Genomic DNA, 17585 nt, shown 5'->3' with positions numbered 1-17585 from the left:
GCATCACTGCCTGGTTCGGCAAATCGAACGCCCAGGAATGAACAAGATTGCAAAAACTGGTAAACACTCCCAGTCAATCACGGGTACTGACCTGCCCCCATCAAAGGAATCTACAACAGTTGCTACCTCAAAAAAGGCAGCTTGCAAAGACCCACACCACCATGGTTATGCCCTTATTTCACACCTGCCATTTAAGAAGGTGGACTGGAGCCTGAAAACTGTAACGTCCAGGTTCAGGAGCTGCTACATCCCAAAAACCACACACTACCCTTCCGTACACAACAACCTCCAAATGTGCTTTGAACTATATAGATTAGGGGACCTTATTGTTGTAAGAATATCTGCCAAAACTTACCTTTCCGCATCAGTCAACCGCTGTTTCATGTTTAGTTTAGTTTAGAGGTACAGCGCGGAAACAGGCCCTAAGGGCCAGCGAGTCAGCAGCGAACAGCAATCCCCACACATGAACACGATCCTACACATACATGGGATTTTTTTTGGTACATTTACATTATGCCAATTAACGTCTTTTGAATGTGGAAGGAAACGGGGAGAACGGACAAACTGCGTACAGGCAAGCACCTCTAGTCAGGATTGAAACCGGGTCTGTGGCGCAGCAAGGCAGTTTGTCTACCGCTACGTCACTGTATACACAACTCAATGTGCAGGGTCGGTTTTCGACAATAATAATGAACACTTTTCCCGCTCGAAGCATAGTCGCGAAAGATTAGCCCTTCCACAGACATGGTGAGTGGCTCTGAAAAGAGCCTTTGGGTTACTATGTTCAGTTTCTCTCGCTTACTTGCTCGCTCCGCCAGTTTTCTTGGGTAACAGCACGACCTGGATATTGGGCAGCACACCGCCCTGAGCGATGGTCACCCCTCCCAACAGCTTGTTGAGCTCCTCGCCGTTTCGGGCAGCCAGCTGCAGATGTCTGGGGATGATGCGGCTCTTCTTGTTGTCCTGGGCCGCATTGCCGGCCAGCTTGAGGATTTCTGCCGTCAGATACTCGAGCACAGCAGCCAGATAGACCGGGGCTCCGGCACCAACACGCTGAGCATAGTTGCCCTTTCTCAGGTGCCTGTGTACACGGCCAACCGGGAACTGCAATCCGGCCCGGGACGAGCGAGACTTGGCCTTGGCCCGAGCTTTGCCGCTGGTTTTTCCTTTTTTTTTTTTTTTTTTTTTTTTTAATATCAAAAAATACTTTATTCAAGTAATAAATATCATTTACAAAACATCTTTTTTTTTTAAACAAACCCATCCGACATTTCCGGAGGTTACACATTCAATTCAATTCAATTCAAAACGGGGCGTGGCTGTGTTCTGCAGCTGCGGCTCACCGGCAGTCTCTCCGTTTTTTTGTTGTTTTTTTGTCATTGTCGTTGTTAAATGTACGTTTTGTTTTATTTTTAATTCTGTGTATGTAGGGGGGTGGTGGGGGGGTTGGGGGAAACCTTTTTTTCAAATCTCCTCCTCAACGGAGATGCGACCTTTACCGTGTCGTATCTCCATTCGCGCTACGGCCTAACATCGTGGAGTCGGCGGCCTCCAGCTGGGATCGACCTCAAAGACTCCGGTCGCAGGGCCTGGACTTACCATCTCGGAGGCTTTGGCCGTGGGCCCTGCAGACCGCAACATCGGGAGCTCGCAGGTCCCTGGCTGGCGACCGGCTTTTGGGAGCTCCAGCCGTAGCAGCTTCGACCGCCCCGAAGCGCGAGGTACGATCAACCCGCCCGCAGGCCCTTCATCGCCCTGCGTGGCCCGGCCGCAGCACTTTACATCGCCCGGTGGGGGCTCAGGACTTTCATCGCCCTGCGTGGCTCGGCCGCAGCCCTTTCCATCGCCCGGAGGGGGCTCAGGACTTTCATCGGCCTGCTCGGCTCGGCCCTGGGACTTTCCATCGCCCGGTGGGGGCTTCAAAAAGTTGGGAGCCTCGATCACCTCGTGGCACCACGGGAGAAGAATGAGGAGGAGATAAGACTTTGCCTTCCATCACAGTGAGGGTATGCCTAGAGCAATCACTGTGATGGCTGTTTTGTGTAAAAAATTATATCTGTGTGTCTTGTGCTTTTTAATGTCTACTGCTGGACCCTGACGTGAGAGGACGCTGGCGTTGAGTATTCGCCGCTTTTCCGTCAGGATAGTTTGTCTGTTTGTTTCTATGTTAATTGTTTTTGTAAAGCGCTTTGAGCATGTGATAAGGCGCTATATAAAATAAATGGATTATTATTATTATTATTATTAATACAGACATTTACTTACATTTACATACATTTACCCAGTATCCCTTATTTGGAGGGGCGTCTCTCTCCACCACACCCTGCCCCCCCCCCCCATGTCCAGCAGCGGAAGGACCCTAGACTGTGGTCCTCCCCCACAGGGCCTTGGCGTTGGCTGCACCGAGCTTCAGAGCGTCCCTCAGCACGTACTCCTGCAGTCTGCAGTGGGCCAGTCGGCAACATTCCTTGACGGACAGCTCGCTCCGCTGGGAGGTCAACAAGGATCGGGCAGACCAAAGAGCGTCTTTCACCGAGTTGATGACCTTCCAGCAGCACTCGATGTCAGTCTCGGAATGCGTCCCTGGGAACTGTCCGTAGAGCACAGAGTCCTCTGTGACGGAGCTGCTCGGAATGAATCGTGACAGGGACCCCTGCAGACCTCTCCAGACTCTCCTGGCAAATCCACACTCTTTGAAGAGGTGGGCCACCGTCTCCTCTCCTTAGCAGCCGTCCCGAGGGCAGCGTGCGCTGGTAGTGAGGTTCCGGCGGTGCAGGAAGGATCTGATTGGGAGGGCTCCCCTCACCGCCAGCCATGCCAGGTCTTGGTGCTTGTTGGTGAGTTCTGGCGATGAGGCATTTTGCCAGACAAGCTGGGCTGTCTGTTCTGGGAACCACGCCACAGGATCCATGGAGTCATTCCCCTGCAGTGCCTGCAGGACGTTCCGTGCTGACCACTGCCCGATGGACTTGTGGTCAAAGGTGTTGGTCCGGAAGAACCTGTCCACAAACGACAGATGGTTCGGCAATGTCCAGCTGACTGGCACATTGCGTGGCATCTGCGCCAGGCCCATCCTTCGCAACACCGGGGACAGGTAGAACCTCAGCAGGTAGTGGCATTTGGTGCCCACGTGCCTTGGCTCTATGCTCCGCCTGATGCAGCCACACACGAAGGTGGCCATCAGAATGAGGGCGACGTTGGGCACGCTTTTACCCCCGTTGTCTGCCAACTTGTGCATTGTGGCTCGTCGCACCCGGTCCATCGCCGACCCCCAGATGAAGCGGAAGACGGCCCGGGTGATCCCCTTGGCGTGGGAGGGAGGGACGGGCCACACTTGCGCCAAGTACAGCAGCCCCGAGAGCACCTCACACCTGATGACCAGGTTTTTCCCCATGATGGAGAGGGAGCGCTGCTTCCACAGCTCCAGCTTCTTCCCCACCCTGGCTATCCGCTCCAGCCAATTTTTGTTACATGCCTCAGCCTTCCCGAACCAGATCCCCAGCACCTTCAGGAAGTCAGGCTTGATGGTGAAGGGGATGGAAGATCGGTCGGGCCAGTTGCCAAAGAGCATGGCCTCGCTCTTCCTGCGGTTTACCCTGGCCCCCGTGGCCAACTCAAACTGGTCGCAGACGCTAATCAGTCTGCGGACCGACCCTGGATCCGAGCAGAAGACGGCGACATCGTCCATGTACAGGGAGGCCTTGACCTGAGTGCCCCCACTGCCTGGCAATGTCACTCCTCTTATGCTCGCATCCTTCCTGATGGATTCGGCAAAGGGTTCAATGCAACAGACGAACAAGACAGGGGAAAGAGGGCAACCCTGCCTGACTCCAGACCTGACGGGGAAGCTGTCTGATTCCCACCCATTAATTTGGACTGCACTACAGATATCGGAGTAGAGCAGTTGTATCCACTTCCCTCCCCAAAGCCCATTTTGGAGAGCACGTCCCTCATGTACGTGTGCGATATCCTGTCGAAGGCCTTCTCCTGGTCCAAGCTGACCAGGCAGGCATCCACCCGTCTGTCCTGCACGTAGGCAATGGTATCTCTCAGCAGCACCAGGCTGTCTGAGATTTTCCTGCCAGGTACAGCACAGGTTTGGTCCGGGTGGATCACCCGTCCCAGAGCAGACTTGACCCGGTTGGCGATGGCCTTAGACAGGATCTTGTAGTCTACATTCAACAATGTGATGGGTCTCCAATTCCTTAAGTCATTCATCTCCCCCTTCTGCTTGTAGATCAGGGTGATGCTGCCCTTCCTCATTGAGTCTGACATGCTGCCGGCTAGAAGTATATCGTTGTACACTTCCCGCAGGTCCGGGCCCACCCAGTCCCACAGAGCCGAGTACAACTCTGCCGGTAAGCCATCGCCTCCGGGAGTTTTACTCGAGTCAAAGGAACGGATGGAGCCAGTCAGCTCCTCCAGGGTCAGTGGTTGGTCCAGACTCTCCCGCTTGCTGTCGTCCAAGACTTCCGTGATGGAGGACAGGAAGTTCTGGGATGTGGTGCTGTCTGTGGTCTTTACATCGTACAGATCCTTATAAAAGGATCTGCAGATCTTGAGCATGTCTGACTGCGAGGATGTTACCGAGCCGTCCTCCTCCCTAAGGCTTTTGATCACAGAGCTCCCCCTGTGAACCTTATGGAAGAAGTAACGTGAGCACGTCTCATCCTGCACAACATGGCGGACCCTGGACCGGAAGATGATCTTGGAGGATTCAGAGGTAAAGAGCCGAGCTTGCCGGCCCTTCAACTCTCTCAGTTCCTCCCTCACATCCACCCCTCTCCTCTGCAGAAGGAGTAGCTTCTGCAAATCTGTCTGGAGTTGACACAGTTCCCTCTTACCCTGTCTTGCTCTCTGAACACCTTTGGAGACGAAGAACTTCTTGATGTTCTCCTTTGTTGCCTCCCACCAGAGTGTCGGGGAGTCAAAGAGGGGCCTCACAGTTCTCCAACATGCGTAGTCCCTCTTTAGCTCCTCAACGTTCTCCGGGGTCAACAGCTCCACGTTTAACTTCGACGTCCCTCTGCCCGCCTTCTGATCCTCCTGTAGGTGACAGGTGGCCTGAAGGAGGCAGTGGTCAGAGAAGAACACCGGCGCGAGGTCGGTGTGTCTGACCGTGACGGCCCTCGATGTGAAGAGGAAGTCTATCCGGGACTGGGCTGAACCGTTCGGTCCTGACCAGGTGAACCGTGGCTGGGCTCCGCCTGCAGGGTCACTGAAGGCGTCGCGCAGCTTTGCATCTTTGACCGCCTCCACCAGGAGTTTGGAGGTGCCGTCCAGTCTGTGGTTGGCACTGCTGGATCGTCCAGCCGCATCGATGATGCAGTTGAAGTCACCGGCCAGAACGAGCGGTCTAGACGTGGCCAGCAGCGGTGGGAGCTGCTGGAGGACGGCCAACCGCTCGCTCCGCCTGGGTGAGGCATACACATTAATCAGCTGGAGCGGAGAACCACGGTACATAACATCCACCACCAAGAGACGCCCCCCCACCACCTCCCTTACCTCAGTGATGGTGAAGCCCCCTCCCCGCAGCAAGATCCCCAGACCGGACGCACGACAATCATTTCCCCCGACCATACCGACAGTCCGTGGGGCCACCATCGCGACCACCTCCGATAGCAGCGAAGGTGTGGCAGCCCGCACTCTTGTAGAAAAGTCACATCCGCCTTTACCTTGGCCAGGTACTGCAAGGCGGTTACACATCGCGCAGTGCTCTTCACATTGCGCACCTTTAAGGATGCCAGTTTCAGCTCCATTGTCCTTTAGTGTTCCAGGCGATCCTCCCGCACGCCCATCATCTGGCTGAGTTCCTGCACATTTTTGTTGCACAGGTAGTGGTACAGGTTGGTGGCTTCCTCAGCACAGGGTGTATTTTCTGGCGAGGCCGCTGCGCTGCTCCCAGTTTCCTGGAGCTGGGGCCCATTGGCCACTGCACTGCTCCCGGTCTCCCGGAGCTGGGGCCCATTGGCCACTGCACTGCTCCCGGTCTCCCGGAGCTGGGGCCCATTGGCCATTGTGCCACTCCCGGTCTCCCGGAGCAGGGGCCCATTTTCCGTTGTGCCGCTCACGGTCTCCCGGAGCAGGGGCCCATTGGCCGTTTTGCCGCTCACGGTCTCCTGGGGCTGGGGCCCATTGGCACTGCTCCCAGTCTCCTGGGGCTGGGGGGCAACAGACACGTTCTTTCTCTTACCTTCCTCCTCCCCTGTTTTCTTCCTCTGCCTCTGCTTCCGTTGTCGGATCCTCCCGATCGTTTCATCCTCCGATGCGGAGAGGTTGCTGGCCTCGTCCTGGGAGAGGACTCTTTTTTGGGACTTGCTTGCCCCCTCCGGCTTTTTCTCCGTGCGCACAGCCTTCAACGTTTTCCTCGATTTTACCACCTGCCATTCCTCCTCTTCCTGTTCCCCCTCTTCCATCGACTCACCCTCGTGGGCAGGGGCCTGGGGGACTCTGTCCTGCGGTTGGGGGCTCCTGGTGGTCGCGTTGTCATTTTCGCTCCTTTTTCACCCGGCGCTCTTTTACCGCCACTGAATGACCCAATCAGCCGCAGGCCCAGAGTCCGCCGCCTCCCGCATTCCCGCGTGATGGCAATGGAGGACGCCCATGGATGGGCCTGGTTCCAATCAACCAGTGAAGGTGCTTCTGTCTTCAGCGAAAGCTCAAAAAATTCCCCTCTTAAAGGCATCGCGGGTCTATATTGCAAGTCATTGTTTGATTAAATAATCAAAGTTATTTAAGACAGAATCAGGCTCTTCGGCCCACCGCATCCAGTGTCCGCCACCAACCACCAATTGTACAGTGATCTAATTTAGCAGCATCTATTTAGATTGAGGGTCGATGATGAAGGGAAGTAATGGCATCAAATTCCTGGCGTTAACATCTTGGATGCGATACATCCGATACGATACGATAAAACTTTATTCATCCCCGGAGGGAAATTGGTCTGCCGACACTCACAACACACAAGGTACACAATAACTTGAAATTCAAAGTGAAAACAAGCGACAGTTGGCTGCCTGTCCTGTGCACAGCGCCTTCACCGGAACAAATGAACAAAGAAACAAACGAACGCAGACTTATCCCATGGGCAGAGGAATCTAGACTAGAGATTCTCCAGCGTGTTTAAATGACTACCGACCGGTGGCCCTCACCTCGGTTGTCATGAAATGCTTTGAGAGGCTAGTCAAGAAGCACATCTGCGCCCTCCTTCCTCGCAACATGGACCCACTACAGTTCGCATACCGTCCGAACAGGTCCACGGATGATGCGGTCTCCCAGGTTCTACACACCGCTCTCTCTCATCTGGACAGCCAGGGGGGCTATGTGAGGATGCTGTTCATTGACTTTAGTTCAGCATTCAAAACAATAGTCCCCAGCAGACTGGTTGAGAAGCTGCTGGAACTGGGGCTTAGCACCCCTCTGTGTGCCTGGGTCCTGGACTTTCTCACTGCCAGGCCCCAAGTGGTCAGGATGGGGGAACACACATCTAGCTCCCTCACCCTGAACATAGGATCCCCCCCAGGGCTGCGTCCTTAGCCCCTTACTGTACTCCCTGTACACACATGACTGTGGGGCCAGGTTCAGCTCAAACTCCATCATCAAGTTTGCTGATGACACTGTGGTGGTGGGCCGGATCTCCAACAACGATGAGAAGGCCTACCGGGAGGAGGTGGCTGATCTGGCACTCCACTTGAATGTCACTAAAACAAAGGAGCTGATTGTGGACTTCAGAAGGGCTAAACATCCAAGGACGTACATGCCACTGGAGATAAATGGGTCTACTGTGGATAGGGTGAGCAGTTTTAAATACTTGGGAGTCCGCATCACAGAGGAACTGACGTGGGCAACGCACATTGCCGCACTGGTGGGTAAGGCTAAGCAGAGCCTTTACCACCTTAGACAACTGAGGAAATTCAGAGTGTCTCTGAGGATCCTTCATTGCTTCTACTCTGGGGCTGTAGAGAGCATCCTGTCTGGCAACATTACAGCCTGGTTTGGGAACAGCTCTGCCCAGGACAGGATGGCCCTGCAGAGAGTAGTGCGTTCGGCAGAACGCACCATGGGAACCACACTCGTCCCCCTGCAGGACCTATACATCAGGAGGTGCAGATCCAGAGCAAGCAAGATCATGAGGGACCCCTGCCACCTCAGTAACGGACTGTTCCAGATGCTACGATCAGGCAAACGCCTCCGCTGTCACGCTGCGAAAACGGAGAGGATGAGACGGAGCTTCTTCCCACAGGCCATCAGGACTGTCAACTTTTATAACCCCAGAGACTAAATTTTTGTCGACACCAATAGTAACTTATTAACTTTATTTATATGCTGTAACTGTAATTCTTTTTTGTGCACAACCCGCAGGCATTGCCACTTTCATTTCACTGCACATCATGTATGTGTATGTGACAAATAAATTTGACTTGACTTGACTTGACTTGACTAGAGATCCCCCCTCCCCCACACCGGGTCCCCCTTGTTCTCCCACCATCCCTCACGGCGGTCCCCCCAAGCCGGGTCCTCATTGTCTTCCCCTCCCCCCTCACGTTCATCCACCGCGAGCTCCACCTGTTCTGGGCCCAGCAAGTAGATACCACCACGATAAAGGTGCGCCAGCGTCTTTGCTTTCTCCGATGTTTAAATCAATCTGACATGATTCCGAACACTCCCGCAAACTTCTCCAGATGCATTGTATTCTGTCTTATTGCGTCATGGTCAGGTGCCGCATTTCTAACGCGGAGCAACACGGTGCGGAGTGATAGTTTCAGCACGGTACACACAACGGTTCAAGTCCGTACAAAAAGCCTTGGGATTTTCTTTAATCCGACGTCAGTGACATTTCACAGGAACTTTTGACCCTTCGAACTGCTGACTTGTTTTTTTCTAGCTTGCTTTCTAATCCTCAAGTTACCCATCTGAATTCATCTGTCTCTACATTATATGAACATTATTTGACGTTTTGATCAAATTTGCACGGTCCTTGGTCATTTATAGTTCCGTTAACTTGCCTCCTCATCCTTCCTCCTTACAGGACTATACTGGAACTGAATTCTGAACAACTACACTTTAATCGACTCGCATGTGGACCTATCTAATAATATTCTCCCATATAATATTTTGTTTCTCGCTAGCTCCTGCTCTTAATGGCTTACCCCAATACGTTATCCCAAGATTCAGACTTATCCTCACTCATGACTATCTTAAAGTACGTATGTGCTGATGGTACGGACAATATTATCCACTGAAACACCAGTCATCTGGCCATGTTTGTTTCTCCGTACATGGTCCAGTCTGATCCCTCCTCGAGTTGCACTATCCAGATGCTGTTTCAGGAAACTTTCTTGGATGTATCAAATAAAATAAATACATTCTACCCCTTCCATGTCATTTGTACTGAGCATGTCTCTTGAGTATTGGGGAAGTTACATTTGCCCACTACGCCAACACTGTTGCTTTACCATCTTTCCGTAGTTTGTCTTCAATGATATTGTCACGATGGGAAGAGTGCAGAGAAGATGAACGAGAATGTTGCCAGACGTTAAGGGTCTGAGTTGTACAGAAAGGTTGGGCAGGCTCGGGCATTTTACATTCGAGAGCAGCAGGAAGAGGGGTGATCAGGTGCCGTGGTAGTCTGGCGCGCTGACCTCTGTACGACAACTCTCTGACACCTCCTCCTACTTATCCTTGGACCATGACCCCACTGACGACCACCAGACCTTAATCATTTACACTATCACTGATCTCACCAATTCCGGCGCTCTGCCCTGTAATTCCTCCAGCGTAATCATTCCCCAGCCCCGCACCGCCCGATTTTACCTTCTCCCTAAAATCCACAAACAGAACTGTCCTGGCAGACCCATTGTTTCTGCCTGTTCATGTCCCAATGAATCAATTTCCACCTACCTCGACTCTATCCTATCCCCCCCCCCACCGTGAAATCCCTACCCACCTATGTCCAAGACACCTCACATGCTCTCCGTCTCCTCAATAACTTCCGGTTTCCAGGCCGCCACTCCCTCATCTTTACCATGGATGTCCAGTCACTCTACACCTCCATCCCGCAAATGGATGGTCTTAAAGCCCTCCGTTTCTTCCTCGACCATAGAACCAGCCAATCTCCATCTACCAATACTCTCCTCCGCCTAGCAGAGCTGGCTCTTACCCTCCACAACTACTCCTTTGACTCCTCCCACTTTCTCCAAATTCGAGGCACAGCTATGGGCACTCACATGGGCCCTAGCTACGCCTGCCTCTTTGTAGGGCACGTCGAACAATCCCGGTTCCAGGCGTACACTGGCCCCACCCCGAACTCTACCTCCGCTACATTGACGACTGCATTGGTGCTACCTCTTGTACCCATGCAGAACTCACAGACTTCGTAAATGTCACCACTAATTTCCATCCTGCTCTTAAATATACTTGGGCCATCTCCGACATCTCCCTACCGTTGCTGGAACTCGCCATCTACATCACAGGAGACAGACTAGTGACTGACATCTTCTACAAACCTACTGACTCCCACAGCTATCTTGACTACACTTCTTCCCTCCCTGTTTCCAGTAAAAACCCTATCCCCTTCTCCCAATGCCTCCATCTACGCCACATCTGCACCCAGGTTGAGATGTTTCATACTAGGCCATCAGAGGTCCTCATTCTTTAAGAAACGGGGGTTCCCTTCTTCCATTATAGATACGGCTCTCACTAGGGCTTCCTCTATATCCCGCACCTCCGTCCTTGCACCCCCTATCCCCATTCGTAACAAGGATAGAGTCCCCCTTGTCCTCAGCTACCACCCCATCAGCCAGCGTATGCAACATCTTATTCTCCAACATTTCCATCACCTCCAGCGGGATCCCACTACTGGCCACGTTTTCCCATCTCCTCCTCTTTCTTCTTTCTGTAGAAACTGTTCCCTCCGTAACAACCTGCCCCCCTCGTCCGTTGCCAACCCAAAACCACCCCCTCCCCAGGTACTTTCCCCAGTAACCGCCGGAGATGCAACACCTGTCTCTTTACTTACCCCCTCGACTCCATCCAAGGACCCAAACAGTCTTTCCAGTTGAGGCAGAGGTTCGCCTGTACCTCCTCCAACCTCATCTATTGTATCCGCTGTTTCAGGTGTCAACTTCTCTACATCGGCGAGACCAAGCGCAGGCTCGGCGATCGTTTCACTCAACACCTTCGCTCAGTCTGCCTTAACCAACCTGATCTCCCAGTGGCTGAGCAGTTCAACTCCCCCTCCCACTCCCAGTCTGACCTTTCTGTCATGGGCCTTGACAGATGTCATAGTGAGGCCCACCACAAATTGGAGGAACAGCATCTCATATTTCGCTTGGGCAGCTTATACCCCAGCGGTATGAACATTGATTTCTCCAACATCAGATAGTTTCTCTGTCCCTCCCTTTACCCTCCCCCTTTCTATTTCTCCCACTGTCTTTCCGTCTCCCACTACATCCTATCTTTGTTCCAACCCCTCTCCTGACATCATTCTGAAGAAGGATCTGGACCCGAAACGTCACCCATTCTTTCTCTCATGAGACGCTGCCTGACCCGCTGAGTTACTCCAGCATTTTGTGATACGTTCGATTTGAACCAGCATCTGCAGTTATTCTTCAATAGAAAATTACAGCAGTACCTTATCAGTTCGGCAATTGGGCTGGGGAATTATTATTTGAGTTTAATGCAGGAAAGTGTGAGCTGGTGCATTTTGGTAAGTTAAACTAGCGCAGGTCCTGAACAGTAAATGACAGGCCCCTGGGGAGTGTTGTAGAACATAAGGATCTAGGAGTGCAAGTGCACAGTTCCTTGAAACTGGGATGTGTAGGAAGGAATTGCAGATGCTGATTTAAACCGTGGACACACAATGCCGGAGTAACTCACCGGGACAGGCAGCATTTCTGGAGAGAAGGAATGGGGGATGTTTCGGGTCAAGGCCCTTGTTCACCCAGAGGCCCAGAAGCGGTTGGAGGCGGTTGGAGCAGCGTCCGGCGGTAGGTTTAAAAACCCAGTGCTGGGCTTTGTTCACCCAGAGGCCCAGAAGCGGTTGGAGGCGGTTGGAGCAATGTCCGGGCGGTAGGTTTATAAACCCAGCGCGGGGCTTTGTTCACCCAGAGGCCCAGAAGCGGTTGGAGGCGGTTGGAGCAGCGTCCGGGCGGTAGGTTTAAAAACCCAGCGCGGGGCTTTGTTCACCCAGAGGCCCAGAAGCGGTTGGAGGCGGTTGGAGCAGTGTCCGGGCGGTAGGTTTAAAAACCCAGCGCGGGGCTTTGTTCACCCAGAGGCCCAGAAGCGGTTGGAGGCGGTTGGAGCGGGGGATAAAAACGTTCCCACACACTTTAAAAGAAGTGTTCTGGAGGAAGCCGCTGATTGGTGGAAGCGGACTAGAGGAAGCAGCTGATTGGGCGTTGTAATTCTGCTTTTTATTCGTACTTTTAGTTAAGGGTTCGGTGAGTTCAGGGTTCAGGAGGTTAAGGGTTCTGTGAGTTAAGGGTTCGGTGAGTTCAGGGTTCAGGAAGTTAAGGGTTCAGTGAGTTAAGGGTTCAGTGCTTTTTAGTAAAGGTACAGTTTAAAGGATTAAGAGGGATTTGATTTAATTTGGGGGTAAGACATGTCAGATGAGATCGGCCCCGTGGATTGCTCATCCTGCAACATGTGGGAGATCAGGGATATTGTCGGTGTCCCTGATGACTACGTGTGCAGGAAGTGTGTCCAGCTGCAGCTCCTGGCAAACCGCATTGAACGGTTGGAGCTGCGGTTGGACTCATTCTGGATCATCCACGAGGCTGAGAAGGTCGTGGATAGCACGTATAGCGAGTTGGCCACACCACAAGTAAAAGATAAGCGGACAGAAAGGAAACGGGTGGCCACTAGCCAGCGTAGCAGTAGGCAGGTAATGCAGGAGTCCCCTGCGGTCATCTCCCTCCTAAACAGATATGCCATTTTGGATACTGTTGGGGGAGATGCCTCATCAGGGGAAGGCAGCAGCAGCCAAGTTCATGGCACCATGGGTGGCTCTGCGGCAAAAGAGGGGAGGAAAAAGAGTGGAAGGGCTATAGTGATAGGGGATTCAATTGTAAGGGGAATAGATAGGCGTTTCTGCGGCCGCAAACGAGACTCCAGGATGGTATGTTGCCTCCCTGGTGCAAGGGTCAGGGATATCTCTGAGCGGCTGCAGGACATTCTGAAGGGGGAGGGTGAGCAGCCAGTTGTTGTGGTGCACGTTGGCACCAACGATTTAGGTAAAAAACGGGATGAGGTCCTACAAGGTGAATTTAGAGAGCTAGGAGATAAACTAAAAAGTAGGACCTCAAAGGTAATAATCTCTGGATTATTACCAGTGCCATGTGCTAGTCAGAGTAGGAATAGGAGGATATTTCATATGAATACGTGGCTTGAAAAATGGTGCAAGGGGGAGGGATTCAAAATTTTAGGACATTGGAACCAGTTCTGGGAGAGGTGGGACCAGTACAAACAGGACGGTCTGCACCTGAGCTGGAATGGAACCAATGTCCTAGGGGGAGTGTTTGCTAGTGCTGTCGGGGAGGATTTAAACTAATGTGGCAGGGGGATGGGAGCTGGAGCAGAGAGACAGAGGGGTGTAAAATGAGGGTAGAATCAACAGGTAGCAAGGTGAAAAGTAAAAGTGGCAGGCAGACAAATCCAGGGCAAAAATCAAAAAGGGCCACTTTTCAACATAATCGTACAAGGGGTAAGAGAGTTGTAAAAACAAGCCTGAAGGCTTTGTGTCTCAATGCAAGGAGTATACGTAATAAGGTGGATGAATTAAATGTGGAGATAGTTATTAATAATTATGATATAGTTGGGATTACGGAGACATGGCTCCAGGGTGACCAAGGCTGGGAGCTCAACATCCAGGGATATTCTATATTCAGGCGGGATAGACAGAAAGGAAAAGGAGGTGGGGTAGCGTTACTGGTTAGAGAGGAGATTAAAGCAGTGGAAAGGAAGGATATTAGCTTGGAGGAAGTGGAATCGATATGGGTAGAGCTACGAAACACTAAGGGGCAGAAAACGCTAGTGGGAGTTGTGTACAGGCCACCTAACAGCAGTAGGGAGGTTGGGGATGGCATCAAACAGGAAATTAGAAATGCGTGCACTAAAGGCGCAGCAGTTATAATGGGTGACTTCAATCTACATATAGATTGGGTGAACCAAACTGGCAGGGGTGCTGAGGAAGAAGATTTCTTGGAATATTTGAGAGATGGTTTTCTAAACCAACATGTCGAGGAACCAACGAGAGAACAGGCCATTCTAGACTGGGTATTGAGTAATGAGGAAGGGTTAGTTAGCAGTCTTGTTGTGCGAGGCCCCTTGGGCAAGAGTGATCATAATATGGTAGAGTTCTTCATTAGGATGGAGAGTGACAAAGTCAATACAGAAACAAGTGTTCTGAACTTAAAGAAAGGTAACCTTGAGGGTATGAGGCGTGAATTGTCCAAGATAGACTGGCGATTGATGCTGAAAGGGTTGACGGTGGACATGCAATGGAAGGCATTTAAAGGTCGCATGAATGAACTACAACAAGTGTTCATCCCAGTTTGGCAAAAGAACAAACCAGGAAAGGTAGTGCATCCGTGGCTAACAAGGGAAATCAAGGATAGTATTAAAACAAAAGATGAAGCATACAGATTAGCCAGAAAAAGTAGCATACCAGAGGACTGGGAGAAATTCAGAGTCCAGCAGAGGAGGACAAAGGGCTTAATTAGGAAAGGGGAAAATAGATTATGAGGGAAAACTGGCAAGGAACATAAAAACAGACTGCAAAAGCTTTTATAAATATGTCAAGAGAAAAAGATTAGTTAAGGCAAATGTAGGTCCCTTGCAGTCGGAAACAGGTGAATTGATCATAGGGAACAAGGAGATGGCAGACCAATTGAACAAATACTTTGGTTCTGTCTTCACTAAGGAAGACATAAACCGTCTGCCGGAAATAGCGGGGGACCGGGGGTCTAAAGAGATGGAGGAACTGAGGGAAATCCAGGTTAGTCACGAAGTGGTGTTAGGTAAATTAAATGGATTAAAGGCAGATAAATCCTCAGGGCCAGATAGGCTGCATCCCAGAGTGCTTAAGGAAGTAGCCTCAGAAATAGTGGATGCATTAGTGATAATTTTTCAAAAATCTTTAGATTCTGGAGTAGTTCCTGAGGACTGGAGGGTAGCTAATGTAATCCCACTTTTTAAAAAGGGAGGGAGAGAGAAAACGGGGAATTATAGACCAGTTAGCCTAACATCGGTAGTGGGGAAAATGCTAGAGTCAGTTATTAAAGATGTGATAGCATTACATTTGGAAAGTGGAGAAATCATCGGACAAAGTCAGCATGGATTTACCAAAGGCAAATCATGTCTAACGAATCTTATAGAATTTTTCGAGGATGTAACTAGTAGAGTGGATAAGGGAGAACCAGTCGATGTGTTATATCTGGACTTTCAGAAGGCCTTCGACAAGGTTCCACATAGGAGATTGGTGTACAAACTTAAAGCACACGGTATTGAGGGTTCAGTGTTGAGGTGGATAGAAAATTGGTTGGCGGACAGGAAGCAAAGTGTAGGAATAAATGGGTCCTTTTCGGAATGGCAGGCAGTGGCTAGTGGGGTACCGCAAGGCTCAGTGCTGGGACCCCAGTTATTTTCAGTGTATATTAATGATTTGGACGAGGGAATTGAATGCAACATCTCTACGTTTGCGGATGACACGAAGCTGGGTGGCAGTGTTAGCTGCGAGGAGGATGCTAGGAGGCTGCAGAGTGACTTGGATAGATTAGGCGAGTGGGCAAAAGCATGGCAGATGCAATATAATGTGGATAAATGTGAGGTTCTCCACTTTGGCGGCAAGAACAGGAAAGCAGAGTATTACCTGAATGGTGACCGATTGGGAGAAGGAGAGATGCAACGTGACCTGGGTGTCATGGTGCACCAGTCATTGAAAGCAAGCATGCAGGTGCAGCAGGCAGTGAAGAAAGCGAATGGTATGTTGGCATTCATAGCAAGAGGATTTGAGTTTAGGAGCAGGGAGGTTCTGCTGCAGTTGTACAGGGCCTTGGTGTGCAGTTTTGGTCTCCTAACCTGAGGAAAGACGTTCTTGCCTTAGAGGGAGTACAGAGAAGGTTCACCAGATTGATCCCTGGGATGGCGGGACTTACATATGAGGAAAGACTAGATAGACTGGGCTTGTACTCGCTGGAATTTAGAAGACTGAGTGGGGATCTTATAGAAACATATAAAATTCTTAAGGGGTTGGAGAGGCTAGATGCGGGAAGATTGTTCCCGATGTTGGGGGAGTCCAGAACCAGGGGTCACAGCTTAAGGATAAGGGGGAAGTCTTTTAGGACCGAGATGAGAAAACATTTCTTCACACAGAGAGTGGTGAGTCTGTGGAATTCTCTGCCACAGAAGGTAGTTGAGGCCAGTTCATTGGCTATATTTAAGAGGGAGTTAGATGTGGCCCTTTTTGGTAAAGGGATCAGGAGGTATGGAGAGAAGGCAGGTACAGGCTACTGAGCTGAATGATCAGCCATGATCATATTGAATGGCGGTGCTGGCTCGAAGGGCCGAATGGCCTACTCCTGCACCTATTTTCTATGTTTCTATGTTTCTAATCAGGGGAAAGCAAAACGGGAGATATAGGCAGTGATGTAGGGAGATATAGAACAAATGAATGCAAAAAAGTAGCGATGATAAAGGAAACAGGCCATTGTTAGCTCTTTGGAAGGTGACAACGGGAACCCGGTGCGACTTCCGTGGGGGAGGGATGGAGAGAGAGGGTGTGCAGGGGTTACTTTGTTAGATAAATCAATATTCATACAACTGAGTTGTAAGATGCCCAAGGGAAATATGAGCTGCTGTTCATCCAATTTGCGATTAGCCTCACTCTGACAATGGAGGAGGCCTAGGACAGAAAGGTCAATGTGGGAATAGGAAGGGAAATGAAAGTGTTTAGCAACCCGGAAATCAGGTAGGTCCAGGCGGACTGAGCGAAGGTGTCCAGCGGAACGATCGCCCAGTCTACTTTTGGTCCTGCCGATGTATAAGAGTCCACATGTTGAAAAACGGATACAATGGATGAGTTTGGAGGAAGTGCAAGTGAACCTTCGCCTAAACTGAAAGGACTGTCGGGGTTCCTGGATAGAGTCGAGGGAGGAGGTATCAGTACAGCTGGAACTGCAACAGTGTGAGAAATGACCCGTCAGGAAAGAGCGCGGGGACTGATCATCAAGACACAAAGCCACATGGTGCTGGAGATCATTCGGCACCCGAATATACTGCGGCACCTCACAGCGATGGTGGTATAGTGGTGAGCATAGCTGCCTTCCAAGCAGTTGACCCGGGTTCGATTCCCGGCCATCGCAATTTGAGCAATTTTACTTCTCTAACATTGGAAATGATAGAAACGAACTTAATACAGAACACGATTTGTGCAGAGCTCGATGGGCAGAGAGGACTGTTACGGCAAATTCACGTGCAACTTCTTAAATCCTCTCGGATCTTTCGCTCCCTTTGAATGCGATTCCATCGCCATTTGGTAAATCCATCAGCGGATCGGCGCAGATTCCTGTTATCATTCTGTTGCAGAT

At 51.1% G+C, this 17585-nt stretch overlaps 1 protein-coding gene and 1 non-coding gene across 2 annotated transcripts; one reads left to right on the top strand and one right to left on the bottom strand.

Moving 5' to 3' along the window:
* Window positions 1-798: 798 nt before the first annotated feature.
* LOC144609582 (histone H2A-like) lies at window positions 799-6685 on the bottom strand. The gene is made up of 2 exons (XM_078428088.1): window positions 6523-6685; window positions 799-1166 (listed from the first exon to the last, which is right to left on the bottom strand). The coding sequence occupies exons 1-2, from the start codon at window positions 6683-6685 to the stop codon at window positions 799-801; spliced, it is 531 nt and encodes a 176-aa protein (XP_078284214.1).
* Window positions 6686-17288: 10603 nt separating this feature from the next.
* Window positions 17289-17360, top strand: trnag-ucc (transfer RNA glycine (anticodon UCC)). Its single transcript has one exon. It is a non-coding gene; the product is annotated as a tRNA-Gly (tRNA).
* The last annotated feature ends 225 nt before the right edge of the window (window positions 17361-17585 follow it).

This window comes from Rhinoraja longicauda, chromosome 34, assembly GCF_053455715.1.
Source record: "Rhinoraja longicauda isolate Sanriku21f chromosome 34, sRhiLon1.1, whole genome shotgun sequence".
Classification (NCBI taxonomy): domain Eukaryota; kingdom Metazoa; phylum Chordata; class Chondrichthyes; order Rajiformes; family Arhynchobatidae; genus Rhinoraja; species Rhinoraja longicauda.
The sequence above is the reverse complement of the archived record's forward strand: the minus strand, read 5'-3'. Positions and strand labels throughout refer to the sequence as shown.